General features: G+C 40.5%; 1 protein-coding gene across 1 annotated transcript; it reads right to left on the bottom strand.

Annotated features, from left to right (window-relative positions):
- Positions 1 to 233: 233 nt before the first annotated feature.
- On the bottom strand, positions 234 to 17,581 carry kpna6 (karyopherin alpha 6 (importin alpha 7)). The gene is made up of 14 exons (XM_040020747.1): positions 17,433 to 17,581; positions 10,945 to 11,078; positions 10,722 to 10,814; positions 10,432 to 10,531; positions 10,221 to 10,315; positions 9,487 to 9,618; positions 9,307 to 9,395; positions 9,094 to 9,193; positions 8,258 to 8,421; positions 8,088 to 8,166; positions 7,739 to 7,864; positions 6,788 to 6,915; positions 6,161 to 6,345; positions 234 to 5,402 (listed from the first exon to the last, which is right to left on the bottom strand). Exons 1-14 carry the CDS (start codon positions 17,434 to 17,436, stop codon positions 5,215 to 5,217), a joined length of 1,617 nt encoding a protein of 538 aa, XP_039876681.1. The 5' UTR covers positions 17,437 to 17,581; the 3' UTR covers positions 234 to 5,214.
- Positions 17,582 to 19,255: the final 1,674 nt, after the last annotated feature.

The following is a 19,255-nucleotide window of genomic DNA, read 5'->3' as shown; positions in this document are numbered from 1 at the left end:
AACTGGTCATACCAAATACTGAATATCAGGCTTGTAAGAATTATACCAACTGTTTTTGCCTTCTACAACATATTTACATTAATGTTTCCACATTTCAATAAATCGTTATAAATCTAAACAAATGATCTTGGCTCAAGACTTTTAAACAGTACTGTTTGTTTTCTTCTTTCACATTAAATATCACCATCAACACCCCAACATGAAAGAACATTGAGGAAGAAAAACTCATTAAAGGGGTTGCAACATAACTTTATTTGATTTGCACAATATTTCCACTGAACAGTTTTTTTCTTAAATCTCAATATGCTTTCTTTACACTTATATTGTTGCCGTTTCCTGTATGCATCTTTTTCTTCATGTTCATGTTTGTGTGTCATGTTCAGTTTTGAAGTGTACTAGTTTTTCATCGCTCATTCATACCGTCGGTAAAAGTCAAGTCGAGTCACAGTTTAAAGATGGGTCGTTTGGAGCAAATGAAAAACCATAAACAAGAATAGAGAAAATAAATACGTGTAAAAGAAATGAGAGGACCAGAGCAGAAGATGCGTCACGACTGGTCAGTGATGGCATATGAAAAGTATTTTTACAAACACGTAGCATTGTAAACATTTGTTGTGTAGACGTTACTTTAGATTTGGATAAAGACACCAATAGCTCCTAGGACGGAAGACATGTCGGATTTGTGATTTTTAGTGATTTCTGTTCAATCCCCGATAGATTACAAGATTCCTGATCATGCAGCCTGACGAGAAACTTTAAACACATTTATCCAAAAATATAGCCCAGAATATCCTGATCAGGAAAAAGATCAAGAAAAGCAAAAACAAAAAAGAGAAGCTTGCATCCTCACCACCTATTTTTTTTTTTTTTTCTTTTTCGTGTGACATGTTCTAATGAGGCTTTTTCTCCACTTCTTAGAAGTGATTAGAATTACATCTGAATCCCTGTCAATGTATCAGAACATACATATAGTTTAAATTATAATACTTTTAATGTAAATCATTGTACTATTTCTGAATCCCAGATTTATTTAAACTTCTTTTGTTTTTATCTTAGAAAAATGTCAAGTAGTAGCCTGTGTTCGCTCCACCCAGTGGAAGGAGTGTCACCTGTGAGAGCTGCTCTTCCTGTAGGTGGGCCTTTGCCTCTCGGGGTGTGGCTGATTTTCTTTCTTTCTTTTGGACAATGTTTTATTGCAGTCTTCTGGATTCATCTGCACATTTTTCCAACTCCTTAAACAGCGCCTGAATTTAAGAGAAAAGAAAACTCAGGAGTGAGCGTGCCATCTAGTGCGGCTTCTAATGAAGAGAAGCAAGGTTTAAACGGCCTGAAGGGATCTGTCAGTCATTCTGACCGGGTCAACACAAGCCAATCACATAAAAGTCATACAAACTAACCATCAAGGAAATTTTTCAGCCTTCAAGAGGACAAAACTTTGGTAAACTAACGTGGACAGTTAGGTCAGTACCTGCATCTGTCTGCCCTGACAGCTGCTTAGGTTTCCATTATTTGCATTATGTGCCACATCATTACAAAGTTTGTATCAGTGCAGACCTTTTTTTTGTTTTTGTTTTTTTGCAGAGGGTTGGCTGCAGGTCGTGACATCATGAACATGAACCCACTGCTCATCTATGCACAGTGAAAACTATTAGAAGACTGTTACAGAGGGGACCATCACACCAATGGACAGCAGCTGGAAAAGACCAGTTTGATTCGTTTGTCGAGTCCTTTACGCCCCCCCCCGCCCGACACAGGACAATTGGCTTTCTTTAATTAAATTCCTTTTTCCCCTCCCTTTTTATAGGTGCCCACAGTAAAGAATGCCACTTATCCACAAAAACCATGGCAAATCGTGTAACTTTAAAGATAAGAAAAATAGAGCAGCAATGTTTTTGCACAAAAAAAACGTGTGCAACATTCAAGTAAATAAAAGATATAAAGAAAAACAAATCTTTAAGTCAAAGACAGATACATAAGAACCTCAAGTCTTTGTTGGTCGGATTGGCACTTTTGTGAATAGGAGTGCATTTTTATTTTACACTTTATTCCCCCCTGGTTGATTCACTGATTTATTTATGAATATTTTTAAAAACTGCAAATTCTGTTATCATCTGTTGGCCAAGCACAGACTTGGCCATCAAATCAGAGACTTCAGTCATAAATGCTGCCCCTACACATGAGGAGTGTAGAGGCAAGTTCTTGATCCTCATATAACTCTTGATTCAGCCTTTTACATCTACTGGGAGGACACGCGTTCAGTGGACAACATCGCAAACCCAACGTAAAAACACAAAAATCTTGTCACCATCACGTGCTCTACTGCTGATCTACGCTGGAAGTAAGAGTGGAACAAACCTGAACGTGAAATCGCCGATCTACCTCTGCAGCAACACCCAGTTAAAATGTGCTGGTCTGGTGAAAGGTTGTGCATCACAACAACAGATTTTATTTGTTCAGAATCCAATCATGATAAGTCGTGAAGAATTTTTTGTGTGTGTGGCATTTTTTTGCCTTGAAAAACTCTCTCTCATGATTTTCTCTGTTACCAGAGTTCAGTCTGTAGTCGTGCGTGAGGGTGAAGGTCTGGAGTACAAAATGTAGCACAGTAGCAAGAAAGATAACAGTGCAGGTGGAGTCGATTACAGCTCGTCAGCCTGCAACAAAAATTTTCCAACAAGGATTAATTCCCCTAAAAGTAATGACCGACTGCAAATGTCTGTCTCATAGGAGGACAGGTTTTAACTCTCACTGCACTTCACAACACCCAACAGTGCCTAACACCCCTCCCAAGCTATGAACCAATAGAAGTCTCCCATGACTGTGTCATCCACTGAGACAGAAGATTAACACGTACGTCAAAATGGAAAAATATGCCTGTGAATTTGGTGTTTTTTACCAAATAAGAAAGAACTGCCTTTGTCAAAAAATATTTGCTATTAAGCAGACTGATCCATTCCTAATCTCGGTGATAAAGACTTAATGTAGAGGTTCATGGTCTTAAGTTGGAGATGCTTCAGTAATCCACAGAACAGAGGGCTCCCAGACTCTGATTAGGACCTAGTCACCGAGTCAATCGATCCCTCCCTCACAGAGTGCCCCCGTAAGTCGAACATCACACAACCACAGTTCAGCTCCATCCACAAAACCTGAGCGCTGACCTGAGAACAGCTTCTGTTAGAGGTCAAACTGCCCTCAGGTCAGAGTTTACAGGACTCACTTTAACCATCAAAAGTCACGAGGCTAGAAACAACTAAAACAGTTTCAAAGCAATCCTTAGGATTTTGGGAAATAATCCTTCATCTGCTCCAGAAAGCAGGATTTTTTTTTTAAATATAAAATAATAAGTAAAAAATAAAAAAACATCCAATATGTTCACATTGAGGAGAATCAAAACTTCAAAACAAACCCTTTTAAATTTAGTTCTTTTTAAATCCAAAGATTATGGAAACCATTTTAGTTACAACTAGCCACTCATCTGTGTGAGGTGTGTGTACAGTGTGTCTGCTGGTGTATGCAAGTGTGCATGAAGTGTGCGCAAATATATTTATATATATATATATATATATATATTTATATAATGAAAATACACCAAAATTCAAATATACACTTATACTTGAATTTCTGTTGCAGTTAGGCTTGTTATTTCTCTGAGCTCCATCCCCGGCTAAACACCATTTGTCGTTAGACACACGAGGAAACGGTGTAGACCGTCCCTGCCAGGCAGAGAACAGGCAATTTACATCGACACATATTACAATGAACCCATGCAAAATCATTATGTCACTGCCATTCCTCAAAAATATATAGTGATATAGAATGCCATATATTATAGATAAACTCTACCACTATACACGACACCACCACCGTCAATACACAATCACTGTTAACATCACCGAATCCGGCCCGGTTCCTGCTTTCGACTCCAAATGCTGTTTACAAAGAAGCAACGACTCCTCGTAGTGTTTGGCCAGGGATGCTCAGGGCTGTAGGCAGGGTAATATAACACCATGCAAAAACCCTACCACATACACCAGGGGAAGTGGAGGGGGCTTGCAGGCCAGCAGCAACCAGTTAACAATGGGTTTCAAGACATCGTCGCCAGGCTCTTAATTCTTGCTGCTTTTGCTGCCAACAGCTCTTCTCCTCCTAAATCCCCAACTATGCCTTTTTTAATAGTTAGATCACTTCATAATTCAAATGTTATTAATAACACGGCACACTACGAACATTGGGTCTCTAACTATTTAACCCTCAAAACCTGGATATTTTTTCTAGACGTTTTAACATAACCTTTTCGAAAAAAAAGAAAAAAAAAAAACAAAAAAAACATTCACAGCCCTTCTGTTTGATAAAGTTTCACCCTTCTTGCCACCCGCTTAAAAAAAACAAAAACAAAAAAAAAAAAAAACCCCAAAAAAATCATGCTTCCTAGCTTGGGCATCCAACTCAGGGCGACAAACTTTGGGGTTGACATTGTGGCTCTAAACCCCATAAAGACTATTTTTTCTTCTCACCTTGAGTAGATATGCAGAGAGCAGGCCTAAGCCTACTGATTGGGAGCAGGCAAAGCAAAAGAAAATATCACAAGCACTAAAAATAAAACAAAAAAATTAAATAATTTAAAAATAAAAAGGGGCGGAGGCAGATAAAGGGTGAGGAGGGAAAAAAAAAAAAAAAAAAAAAAAAAAAGGGATCATGTTAAGTATTTTTTGAATTGCACTGAGTCATAGTGACACGAAGAGTTGGGCAGATTCTGCTCATGCACCCCAGTTTGCACGCTCTGTATGGATAATCCTGAAAACGAAAGATTTCCGTTTGGAAAAGAAATGAAAGTGTATACTAAAGACACTAACAAATCACTACTGCTGCCAATGAGAGAATCTAAGCGCTGTCAAATGACAGGAAGATGTCTGGGTGTGCGTTTTGATGATTACTGGTGATTACTTCCTCTTCTAGCTGTAATGGGAGTTTGTGTGGCGCCCCCCCCTCAGCCAGGAAACATGAGAGTCTGCCCTGCAGGAGGTCAGTACACTGGTTGGAAACGATGAAAGGGGGCGAGGCATTTTCAGGCTGGAGAGCAGAACAATTTTAGCATTCCTCCAAAGGGTAGGGGGCGTGGCCTCATGGTGATTTAGTGGAGGTTCAGGGAGGATGGCACGGTGGTAAAAAGGAGCCATCTATGAGAGGAGGTGTGAAGAGGAAAGGGTGGCTGACTTATAGCTGAAAACCTTCCATGGGGGCCTCCTGCTGAGGGAAGAGAAACTGCTGGTTGGCCTGGTCCACCTGAGGGGCAAGACTGCTGTCCTCGTCCTCCACACCAAAGTAGTGCTCAATTAGGTCAAAGGCCTTCTGGTAGATCTCCTGGTTGTCGTGACTCTGGAGGAACTCTATTTTGTCAAGACCTGGAAAAACAAGGAATGGAATATCAGAATGGCTGTTAAACTTAAAAAAACAAAAAAAAACCCAAACTGATTTTTTTAAATTCAGCTGTCCTACGTTCTGCCTCTGGTGGTGTAGTATGTATGGCAGCCTTAGAAAAAAGCAGAAGCTTGACATTTTATTTGCCCTAATGGAGGAATTTAAGTAGCTGCCTGTCCAGAGAGTCTAATCCTGTGGTAAAAATCAAACTCTGGGCTGGACTGCAGCTCACTACAGTAATCAGTATTCGGTCTTGCATGTGAACCAATTTCAGGTTGTGTGGTTTGTTGCCCTCCAGCTCACAGGCAATCTCCAGAACAAAAGAATGAGTACTACTCAGTAGAGTAGTACTCACTCAGTACAGTAGATCATAGCGTCCGTGGCTGCAGCTAATCCGGCCTTAAACATGCATTCTTTCAAATGGCCAGCAGAGGGCAACTAGTATGGCATCAAAAAGACTGGTAGCTTTCGTACTTTGTGACCTCAAGAAACTTTCCTGTTAACTTTATGGCCTCAATCATTAGTTTTATGCCTTTATGTCTTTTATGCCTATGAGGTTCATTTAGGGAAATATGGCCTCAGTGTCTGCCAAAGTGATAAAGCTACGAGCCTATCAGCACTGATCATCTCTGTCTGTGACACTGAAAGTGTTCCAATAATGCTGTATTATATGTAAACTGCATCAAATCCAAATCAAATGTTTTTTCAGCATGCATGTTTGTGTGCATTTCCTGCAGCATACCATAGGCTTCTTCGATGAGGCTGCAGTAAGGATTAACTCCGGTGCCGTTGTTCTCCTGTTTGGCTTCCTGTTCGCCCAGTCTCAGGATGTTTTCTAGTCCATTAAGAGCAACCTGAACAATCTTTGAGTCCATCACAGTGAGCAGGTCACACAGGGGCTTAATACAGCCCAGGTTCACCAGATATCTTTATGCAAACAGACATGGATAAGGCAGATGAATGCAGGTGATTCATTTATTTACTTTACAATTAAGTCCGAGTTATTCTTCACAGCTCTTTCACATTATCGCCTCACTTTCATGCACTTATTATACCTCCTTATTTTTCCAATCGCCCAAATTCTGCATGGGGATTTTCATTTCTAACAAGCTGTTAATTGATTTTCTCCTCAAAACAGAAAACCCCATTAGACTCATCAACCAGCTGAAACCTTTTTTGTTCCTTGAGAAAACATTTTGCTGCAGAATGCTTTTTGAATCAATACAGTACTACTGAAATCCTACTTTAAATCATCTCTAAAAGTCTTATCATTAAAACCAGCAATTGACTTAAGCTACTCATCTGATCTGCTGATGTGATTAAATGACAATGGAGGGACTGTCAACTAAATGAATCTTGCGAAGCTAACCTGATCTGCTCTGGTGTTCCTCCAGACGTGGCATTGGTGATGGCCCAGGCTGCCTCTTTCCTGGTCCTGAATTCAGCTTTCTGCAGAATGTCAATCAGTACTGGAAAGATGTTTGCATCGATTACCGTCTGTGGAGGAGGATGAGAGATCAGTACAGGAGAAATGCAAACGACATTCAAAACTGATTTGAAATCATCAACTTGATACACTAGATAAAACTAACAAAAACTAATGTTATTTGACAGGGCGTTAGAGTTTTAGGAATCTTTAATATGAATGTTACAATATGACCAAAATACAGAAACTGACCAACATAAAAATAATTCTTCAATATAATCCAATCTTTGCACCTTGAATACAGTTACTGGCTAAGGTTGCAGTCAGTACAAGTTTAGTTAAAATGCGTTTGAATTACAAATAAGGCACAGCAGCTCCACTAAACAGCCACCCAGTGCAGCCAAACACACAGATTAAAACGGAGCTGAAAAGCTGTGACACACAAGACACTTGTTTTCTGGCCCCACACAAAAGAAGAAACCACTAAATATATAAAACACAGTTGACACTGTATTACAGCTGTGATTACATAAAATTAATCAACACTGTGTAATGCTGACAATTAAATCCTACAACATTCAAGCAGCAGGAGAACTAAATTTGCACCAGAATAATGTGACAGTCATGATCACAGTGTCTGAGTCTAACAACACCAACCTATATGATTTAAGTAGACTAATATTAGCTGAACTACTGACAGTAAACAAGTGCTTTTTAAAAATCAGTTTCAGTTTTGACTCTTGCAGGTTTAATTTGGATTAATAGTTGTAGTTTGTGTCTAAAAAAAATAAAAAGTTTCAAAATACAAACTTCACAGATAGTTTGGCAAACACTAAAGTGCTTCCACAGAGCTTTTCCTCAGGTAAACTGAGAAATGAACTCAGGGTGTGATACCTGTATTTGTGCTCTGTTTCCTGCTGTAATGTTTGAGATGGTCCAGCATGCCTCTTTGCGAATGGACTCTTTAGCACTGCTGAGGAGGTGAAGCAGACAGGGCAGGGCTGAGCAGTTCAACACCACCTAAAAACAGCAAAGCAGAGGGTAAAACTTCACACGCTCTTTATAACATACCTCAGATCTTTGAACTGCATCACTTTGCAGCTGTAGCAGCAATTATTAACAAAGCAAATAGCATTTGAAACATTTGGTAAGCTGAGAGAAATATTAAGATGACACAAACGCCTCTTCAACATGCAACAAGCTTTGGAGTCATCAAACCAACTTCAGTTTATTATAGTCTCACCTGTGTTTGGATATCATCTCCTGTGACAATGTTTCCTACAGCTCTCAAGGCGGGTGAAGCCACCTTATAGTCAGTGTGCCTGCAGAAAGATGGGGTTGGGAAATATTTTAATAAATGTACAGGTCAAATTTACAGGTTCAGAAATGACGCACAGTAAAGCCTGATCTTACATGAGTAGTTCTACAAGGCGCCTGCAGACACCAGAGTCAATGACGGCTTGGATCTTATCATTGGGGCCGTCTGAGAGGTAGGACAGAGCCCAGCAGGCATCTGCCAGCAAGTCTGGGTCACTGCTAAATAATAGCCTGGACAACACTGGCAGGCAGGGTGACACCTAGACAACACAAACATAATGCATATGTATCATGACAAACAATGTGAATTCAGCATCAAACATAAATCACTGAGAGACAACATGTCAAAATTTTCTGAATTGGTAAATACAGGCAACCCGACTGGTTGTGGGACAAAGCCATGTGTTCCTCAAACAGGCTGGCTTTTACAGACTTCTGTTTACTTTAGAATGTGTTTAACTTTTATCACAAGTAAATATTAGCAGCAACTTCCTGTCATATTCAACAGAAATGTTGCTTTTCTGAAGTCCAAATCTCTTAAACTTTTGAACTTATTAGAAGTTAAATGCATCTTTCATATAGTGACCATAGGAAGACAATGCATAATGGAAAATTCTCTTCCCACTCAACATTCGATTTAATCTGATATACATTTCACTGGTATTAAATTAACTTCTTGTAGATACGTTTTTTTATGGTTTAGCCAGAAAACTCGTAATAGTACAGAGTGATCGGCTGATATAACAAAGAGCCTTTATCCGTACTTGAATGTTCAGCTTTGTCTGCATAGAAAAAGCAGCTAATTGAAACTATATTGACATGAATGACCCTAAGGCCACGAGAGTCTCCTGGGAAAACCCCTATAGGCACTCAGAGGGGTTCCTAGAACTTTGACCCTAAAGCATCCTTTGTGTTGACTCGATGAGTGGTACCTTGTCAAAAGCAGGTGGTGGGTTTTTTCCTCTGCACAGATTAGACAGAGCCCATACTGCATTCCTAGTCATAGTCAGTCTAGTGGACTTTGTCAGAAGCCTGAAATACCAAAGAAAATCAAAAGCCCATTACAGGAAGTCATATTAGAAATTTGTCGCAGGGAGAAAAGCTGTAGGAAGGTTTGACTCAAAAGCAGAAATAAAAGAACATACATTAATAGTGGTGGAAGGATGTTGCAGTTCAGCACATAGTCCCTGCACACTGCACTGTCCCCTGCAATATTACCGAGGGCCCACACAGCCTGAAGAAACAGTGAGACATAAAAATCTTGGGTATCGCAGAGTATGGAAAGATATTTATTACAGTGAACAATCTATGAACCGGTGCATTACTTGTTCTTGAACATCCTCAAAATCAGAGTTCAGCAGTTCTATGAAGATGGGCACTGCTCCAGCCTCAATCACCGTCTTTGTCTGCAAGGATGTTCCTGACGCAATGTTGGTCAGCGCCCAGGCGGCTTCAAACTGCAGCAACACGACATAGCAGAGAAGCAAGCATAGTGAGACTCATGAACTGTAGATAACAGCACTTACTATGTGCAAGAATGATGGCAATTCAAAACACTTTTCAAGTTTCTACTTTCTTACAGCTGGCTGGCTGCATCAACATAATCTAACACAGTGTCATGTAGGACTGATGAACTGCTCTTGATATTGTTTGAAAATTTTGAACCGGGTACGTTGTACTGCTGCAGCTGGGTTGAAGACATGAGCGTACAATTGTGTCTGTTTTTACAGTCATTCCAATGATAGAGGGAAATATTTCCACAGTTTGAAAAGATAAGACTAAGGAAGTTTTGACTTCTTCTCCTCCTATATCAGCACTGATGAGGCGATATTGTCTGAGTGGTGACACCTATCATTTAGGAGAACACTGCAATGGCTACCTCTGCAGTAAGGTCGAGCATAACAAGCACTATTTTCTGTTAAAGGCATCCTAAAAAGCAAAGTAGCATGGTTGCTACCAAAGACATGGTAAAAATCACATTTTTTGCACTCAATTCAGAAGTCTCTGCGTGTTCTGGAGGTTTAACACTGTATATTTAACAAATAAATAAATAACTGACCTGTAGTGTGCAGTTGCTGCTCTTCTTTAGGAACTCCACAAACCTCTCCACTACTCCAGGAGTGTTTATAACTTCATCAATTGGTGGGTTAGGCTCTGGAATAACAAAGAGGCAAAACTATATGTAGGCTTTTTTGTGGTCTATGGGGAACAGCACGAATGGTTTCACTCTTATGTAGAAGTACTCTCAGTACACTACAATGACTGGGTACCTTTGGAAAGTAATTTTCTGAACTTCTGTGTTGTAGCAAGCTGAAGCTCTGGGTCCTCTGAGAAAAGCATCTCTACCATGTCCCTGGTAATAACTCCTTCCTGCAAGAGGCCATGTACAAGCACTTTAAACACTTCACCCACTCACCACAGATTCCCTTGTTTACAATCCACAAGCTGGACAACAGGCTAAAAACTGCTTTACACAAACGTGATGTAAAAATGCATCTAGTCTGTGATCATCTTTTTGTCTATGCAAGACTTGTTAAAAAAATAATGATCATTTACTCACAGTTACTGGAGAGCTGAGGTAAGAGTCGACCAGTGGGCTCTCTAACATGACCTCTTCTTCATTGAGAATGTCCACATTCCTCCGTTTGAAAAGCTGGGATTATAAAAAGCTGTTAAAGAGACCTAAACACTCACATGCTGAACACAGACTACACAGTGACATAATCTCATCCAGGAGACAAACAACCTGATGAACTGGGAGTTTGTCACATTTGGTCTCATACCTGTTGTTCTCGTTTCTGTTTCCTGAGCTGGATGCCCTCCTCCTCTCTCCTGCGCCTCATCTCATCTGCATTGAGTGCTTTGTTCTTGTATCGGTTCATCCTGTAGTTATCCTTGGCCGGACTGGCTGACGGCTCTGGTTGGTCAAAGACACATCATGATTAAATCAAAAACCAACGTTTGCACTTAGAGGCTTTTTCTTTTTTTCCATCCCTGAGAAACCAACAACTTTTAGTTATATGTCTACAACATGTTTTAGTTTAACCAGAAACAAGCTGAACGCTTTCCCTTCTCACTGACTCTTGTCACATTCGGTGTGTCACTTGTTGGGAACCTTTTATTGCCCTTAAAAAGCAACACGACTACTATTATTTCATTTCACCTGTCTAACACCAGCTCTGCTCCACATGAGACCTCTGTGTGTGTGTGTGTGAGAACGTCTATGACACTAAGAGCAGGAAAAGAAGGCGCCAGGTGACCATTCATGATCACAGCATGCAGTAAAGAATCTCACACTGAGGTGAAATGAGATGTTAAATGTCAGATGTTAAAATTTTATTATTTTATTCATAAGTACCATTTCAATAGACATAAATTGCATTCTTGAAAATATTTAATTTTATTTTACAAAGTTGGGCCAAACCTGATGTTGCCTTACACAGACTGATTTCACAGGTCTTTAGATGGCTTATAAATTCTACTGGCTTGGATCAGTACTTTGTATCATCAGATACCTGAAGGCAGTGTATTGACATAGCATCTGAACTGGAAGGTGTGGATCCGTTCATTCCTACTAATAATAAGCTATGATGATGATGAAACAGCTGTCACACATGCCTCAATATAAAAAGACCTTGCATAAACAAGCTCATGAAAACCGGACAACACAGCCTAAAAATACACATGCACGGACGCAAAACCCCCCACACAGCCAACCTATTCATGTACCAGTCAGCCAGCCCAGAACAAACCTATTTATTCAGTTAAATCGCAGAGTTAGCGTAAATTGGTGCCCACACAGACCAAACTGCCCATTCTCAGCATTTGTGCAGTCATGCCACCAGAACGGGACACCAGGCAGACCCCAGAGTCACATGTGAGCCTATTGGGGAGTGAAAGAGAGGTGGGGGACAGCACCGAAACCTGTCGACACCACAGAACGATGCCAACCTTGTGTGCCAAAAGCCCTCCACTGTAACAGTGGGGAGGTTCTGAGGTTAAATATCAGAACAAATGTCGGAAATTGAGGTCATGTTATGGTTTCAGGGGATTAGCACAAACCCCTGAAATGCTTCAGCACGTGTGTGCAGATGGCAAAGCCACAGGGATGGATGGCACACATGAACAGGTTGCAGCTGGATGCACTCATTTCTGCAATGTGTTTGTTAGATTAACTGCGGCACAACAGTGCCAGAAGTCAAACGCAGTTTAGTTCAGCTCGAACGAAGATGTTGCAAAGTGAGCCTTTGGTGTGAGAGACGCAGCTATAGCAGAGGTCAGCAACCCACCTGTGGTTCGTGAGTCATGGGTTAAAATTAGGGGTAACCGTAACACTATTAATAAATATACTATATGTATTAATTTATCATCTCCCAATTACAACCATCACCTGTCTGTCTGCCCCCCTCATCACCCACATGTGCTGCTCTTTTTTCTCCTGTTATTTGGTAGGAGGAGCTAAAAAGGCTCTTTTGATGTTGAAGGTTGCAGACGCCTGATCTAGAAGAAGTAAAAGTCAGAGTAACGCTTCTGTAGGTGAACCTATGGAAGGATCTAAAACTTCTTAAACTTCCAATATCTCCCACTTCCAATATCTAGTGTGTTTGCAAACCAGATCATGTCGGAATCTACAGAGTTGTTGTGTGGAGCTCCTCAGGGCTCTGTACTAAGACCTATTCTGTTTTTAATATACATTCTTCCTTTTAGCCAGATAACACAGCAGTTTCCTGAAGTATCTTATCTTTTTGCTGACAATATTGAGCTATATTGTTCATTTAAGCCTGCTAAAGCTCATAAGCTCTCCGATCTGATTGACTGTTTAACCAACGTTAAACAATGGTTGAACAATAACTGCTTATAGCTAAACCCAGCCAAAACAGAAACTTTGATTATTGCACCAGACAGTGCAATATCTGATATTTAACAACGACTGGGTGACTTAGGTTCCTCACAGAAACATAACCTTAGAAACCTGGGTGTTATTTTTGATGAAGCTTTTTCTTTGGAGGAACATTTAAATCAAATAGTAAGAACCTGCTTTTTTTCACTTGAGGAACATTTCAAAACTTAGATCCATCGTGTCAACAAGTGAACTCGAGATGATAATACATGCTTTTGTCTCTACAAGACTCGACTACTGTAACAGCCTGTTTACTTGTCTAAACAAGAAAGGGCTAGCTCGTCTACAGGTTAGGGCTGCCACGATTAGTCGACTAGTCACGATTATGTCGACTATAAAAATCGTTGACGACTAATTTAATAGTCGACGCGTCGTTTGAAGCTTTGTAAGATCCCAAAAGACGCAGGAATAAGTAGTAGGATTTAAGAGTGTAATAACGAACTGAAACAGAAGATGGCAGCACTGCATGTACGAGGATGCCAGGTGCTGTTAAACTCCGAAGAAGAAGAAGCAGTGTCCGGTATCGTAGCTGTGTCCAAATTCAGGAACCGCATTCTCCTGTGCCCGCATTTGTAGGCCGATTACGTTACAGCGACACAACAAAGACTGTCCAAATATGAAGACTCCGACAAATGCGCCCTTCATTTCCCCAGATTTGAAGGATGGATCGGGTGTATACTTCGTGGCCCAACCTATCCCAGAATTCATAGCGCGTCCCTGCTCAGTTTCCAACAATGGTGGCACCTAGTTAGTTTTAATATTACTCTTATTATTCTTTCTGGGTCACAAAATAAACGTTTAACATATTTTCAGGCGAGAATGTAACTGCGTAAACTTCAAATATCTGCTCAGTTTATCAAGACACCACATATTTTCAAAAGCGCTCCTACATTTTCGGAGACGTCTGTTACCCACCAGCTCGATAGCTAGCCAGGGTTCAAGGCTCACTAGAGCCGGTAGGGAAATAGTTTTCAAACCCACCGCCGGCTTTTGCTACTCAGGTTAAACATGATAAATAAGTCACTTAGATAACTTAAAAATGTTATTGTTCGGCTTTCTGCAGTATTTTCTTTGTTCCTGAGTAAATCGGTTTGGCTGAGATTAAAGTTATAGTTTTTACACAGCTGAACAAACGTCAAGCAGATAACTGATTATCAGAAGTGTGAGATGCTCGAGAATATACTCCGGTGTCCTGTTATATTTTAGATAGCAAGGAGCAAATGTCTGAGTTTATTAAACTCCACCGAAACAATCAGCAAGTTTCATTAAAATTTAATAAACTATCATCTTGTCTTTATTTTTAGTTAGCACATACCTTAAACACTTAAAGCTGTAAGCTAATGATAGATATCTAAGAGCAGATGCATGCTGGTGCAATAAGCTGTACGTTTTACGTCCAATGAATGCATGATCTGATTAGTCGACTAATCGCAAAAATAATCGGTGACTAGTCGACTATCAAAATAATCCTTTGTGGCAGCTAGAGCAGGGCGATATGATCAAAAATATTTATCACGATATACATTTGAAAATTTGCGATAACGATATAACTGACAATATAATTGACACTAGTCAAAATACTTTACAACTCCACAACTTTATTAGTGTAAAAAACCCATCAATGTATTTTCACTTAAACAAGCAGCTGTTTTTTATGTGCATTAAAGTTATATAAAAACGTAACAGTGCAAATTCCTCGCTGACAGTTTAACCAAAAGGCATTTCCAGTGGAAACTGGCCGACATATCCTCAGCATAACCATGTATAATATCTACAAAACTTAAAAAGAGGTGTTACACACACAATACGGTAATATTATGTTGAAGCACAGTACGTATCACTCCGCGAGGCTCCTGCCTACGACAGCTGTAATGCTCCGACAATCCATCAAGCGGTGCGGCTTCGTAGCTTAGCAAAGTCGTACTAAAACATTTGACAGATTGTCGAGCGCCGTGTACATAAAATCGTTTCGAGGTCAGTAAACACAACCAGAATTCATACATAAGGCACACGGGATTATAAGGGGCTCTGTCGATTTTCAGAAAAATCAAAGGATTGATATTAAGTGTGCCGTATTTTCCAAAAAACACGGTAATAACGACGGACCGCTAGCATGCTCTACCAAAAATAGTGCTTTGTTGTGTATCTGACGGACGAAAGCCAAACCAGTTCCACACCACTGAAGTTGCAGCATTTTTACAAACCAATTCTGATTCATCCGTTTCATTTAACGATTCGCTTTCACCCTTCTCATTCTGCATCGCCGCCATGTGCGTATGTAAACAAAAAGGCACTGCGCATGCGCGTTTTACCCATATTCTATCGCGATATTTCATTTTCCTATCGTTGCCCAAAATTACACTGGTATTGCCGTGAACGGTATGATATTGCCCAGCCCTAGTGGCAGCCCTACTACAGGTTGTTCAAAACTCTGCAGCAAGGCTACTAACCGGCTCGAACAAGGGAGCTCATGTGACCCCTGTGTTAAAGTCGCTGCACTGGCTACCAATCAGATTTAGGTTCCATTTTAAAAGTCTAGTTTTAACTTTTAGAGCAGTACATGGACCCACCCCACACACACACACACACACACACACACACACACACACACACGCACGCCTCCACTCATAACCTGAGGTCATCAAACCAAAACCTTTTAGTGGTCCCCCATACTCGTTTTAAAACTCGAGGAGACCGATCTTTCCAAGCTGTTGCACCCAGACTGTGGAATGCACTTCCCCTATTTCTACGGTGTTTGGACTCGGTGGAGACCTTCAAAAAGCAGCTAAAGACATTTTTATATCAAAAAGCTTTTAATTAGACCAGGGTATTTATGACTGTATTGTGTTTTTACCTTGTAAAGCACTTTGTGACATGTCTGTGAAAGGTGCTATATAAATAAACTTTACTTACTTACACCCCACGTGACAGGCTTAATAGCTGCTGCTTGGACCGTTCTACAAGATCACCCTATAGAAACTCTTTTGCCTGATAGCTGCCATTTTGTGGGCATTAGAGCTTAAACAGATGAATGTTTCTCCAATCAGACTGTAGCCACCAGCTTCACCCTGTCATTCCAATACGTTCACTTTCAGGATTAACTCTAATAGGACCCAAAATTTATATGTTTAATTCAATAAGCACTGAAACAATTCAATGAAATGATAAGCTCATCAGCAAGGTGTTTGCTGAGATCACAGACAAAGAATGCCTTGCGGACAGGATTTAAGGAACTTCCCCACCAGTTTTGCTTTTCATACCTAGAACTTACATTCACCTTTTAATATACAGTTTATATGCGCAGGCACAGTAACTGTACTTCGTACCCCTTTTAGATATAGCTTTTTGAACACGACATACTCCAGTAACGTCACTGGAAAGTGTATTTATCACAGGACTGTATAAGAACAGTCTGGAAAACATGTTGTCACATGAGCGCTCTGTCTCATGAGCTCACAGTCGGCTGTGATCATAGCAGTCTGTCATCTACTTGCCGCATGGAATCAGTTAGCTCACATTTCCACGTCACTGCCGACTGACTGAACACAGGAATTAAATTATTATAAATATTTTTACCTTATTATATAATTCACCGAGTTTGAAGAGCAAGGGTGAAATTACGCAGCTTCACTTGCTAATGAAGGCGCCAGCTACTGGAAAAAGTCAAATCACTGCCTCTCGAACACCACTATTAAATGTGTCACCCCAGAGGCTTTGATTTAAAACTTTTTTACGACGCTGGAAGTCTCTCACCAAGTTACAGTCGCCATATCCGCCAAACAGTAGCGACCAGACAGATAGAAAACGTTCATAATATAAAATAAACAGCAGTAGCGCTTTAAAGCGCCTATGTAATGTGATAACTGTAAAGCTACAGGCGGTTGCAAAACAAAACAAATAGAGAAAATTGACAACTCTAAAGTCATATTTTATTCGATAACGCCGTTATATTGCCATGACTAATACTAACTTAAGCTCTAAGCTATACGTGCGTCTTCTCTGAAATAGTACAACGCGGTGCTAACGTGGTTAGCTGTTAGCCAAGTTTCCTCAAGTTGGCTAAAAACGGCACTAGCTGTTATCTCTGGTAAAAATTGCCTTAATGTGTCTAACATGATATACTGTAAAAAGGGAAACACTGTCCAAAGACCTTATAATTTGGAGACATAGCAAATGATTTAACGTAAAATAGCAACTCATCTTTCCTTACTACGTAGCAACGCCGACTAGCCACCTAGCTAACGAGTTAGCGTACTGGCTAAACAACAGTAACAGAATGAAGATTTCATAACCGTCAAGTCCGACGACAAAAGTGAATCTTAAAACCACTTTGAATACATGCCTATAGTAGGAACTTGCCAAACAGCTTACCCATTGTGTCCTATGCGGGTTTATTGTGCCAAGTTGTGAAGACGTGATTCAATTTTAAATCCTTTCCCACTTCTAGCTTTCCAGAATTTGCTCCGGTAAGCAATATGTCTGCCGGAGACGGAAACGTCAAAATATAGCGTCGACTTCCTGCCACTAGAGGACGCCCCAGCCCCACAAAACACGTCACACTCACGCACCTTCAGTAACGAATGCCTTATAGCCAAAATATATTCAAAATGTTAAAAAAAAAAAATTACTACAGGATTAATTTCATTCTTAAAATTTTCAAAACGGAGAACCATCTGTTTATTCGTAGATTTGTCAGTCATTAAAGCACCACCGTGGTTGGTAGGGAAGGACATGATTTAGGGTTACAGTGCATCCTACTTCCCAGCCAGCTGTTACTCACGTCTGTATCTATTTTACATACCCACTGGCATGTTTCAGGTAGCTCAATTTCTCTTGGATCTGCATATCCCTCTCTAGTTTTGAAATGCTTTTTGACCCACCGTGCTTCCCCAGTGTTTTCCCTAAATTGAATGTGACAGAGTAATACAGGTGAGGTTCATCCACGGTCAATTTGCTGGGAGCAAGTGGTGGTAAATTACTGCACTATATTGTGATGCAGTGTCCTCCTGACACGGCCCCCGAGGGGACCTGCGGAGATACACCAGAAAAAGACTTTAGGGGGCAATGTTGTACAAATAAAGAAGTAATTGCTGCTGCCAGGCTTGCTCTTTTCCCCTATTAGAAAGGGCGGGGGAGGTCAAGTCAGCTGTAGCACAACTGAGATACTTTCCCATGATTACAATTTCTTAGCAGCTGTGAGCAAATATTGTTCATAGATTCCATGCTTTCTCAGTGTATCCACGGGCTCCGGATTGAGCTCTGCTTGGCCGAACCATAAGGGCTGAGAATTCACAGCCTTCAGCAGGTGTGCTGGCGCAGAGATGAAACAACTGCCGGCTGGATAGCAGCTCTCAACTGGTATCAAATAACACAAACACACAGGACCAATTTGTGCTACAGAGTCAGCACTGAAATGCTCTCAGATCCAGTCCGCGGGGCTGTAGCCAGGGCTCATTGAGTCTGATTTTACAGGGTCTCTTTTATGAGTTCTTTACCTTTCTCATTTCTAGACCTGCTGAAGCACATCATACAGCAGCCTACACTTCACACAGAAGCAAAGGCTATCCATTAGTCAATGCCACAGCGTAAGGAGAGCTTCTGTAATGGAATCATGAGAGCAAAGCAAGGCGTATAACTGAAGGATTTTAAACGGCGGTACATGGGGAACGGTGACATTTTGCTGGAGTCTCCCACTCACTATCACTTCCTAATGGAGACATAATAAGCACTGTAATCAATACACAATTTTTTTCCCATCCAAATTCAAAATGTTCTAAATTAAAGTGAGGCGGGGGACATCTAAATGAACAAACAGAAGGACCCGTCCTTCAAGCCTCATTATTGGTTGTTATCTATCCAGACTGAGTCAGCAATATTGAGAAAATGCACAAGGAAAATTAGGAATGTGGGCAACAGCTCAATGAGTACGACAATAAGATGTTGATTAAGTGTAGATTTAATTAAAATGTTTTTTTTTCTCCTGTTTGTATCTGCAAAGAAGCTGCAGAATGTACTGTGTTGCATTTCATCTACTGAGGCTGTTTTGGTGACAGTTAAAAGACCTCTGTGTACAGATCTTCACCTCTTTGTATGCTGAATGCTGACAGAAATCCTTTTCATTTGCGAGCGGATTGTACTTTATCCAGTGGAGAGGTTTCATAGGCAAAAAAAAATGTCTGCTCTGTTCTGCATCA

This window comes from Simochromis diagramma, unplaced genomic scaffold (assembly GCF_900408965.1).
Source record: "Simochromis diagramma unplaced genomic scaffold, fSimDia1.1 OVJJ01000753.1, whole genome shotgun sequence".
Lineage (NCBI taxonomy): Eukaryota > Metazoa > Chordata > Actinopteri > Cichliformes > Cichlidae > Simochromis > Simochromis diagramma.
This window is presented reverse-complemented; position numbering and strand designations above follow the sequence as displayed.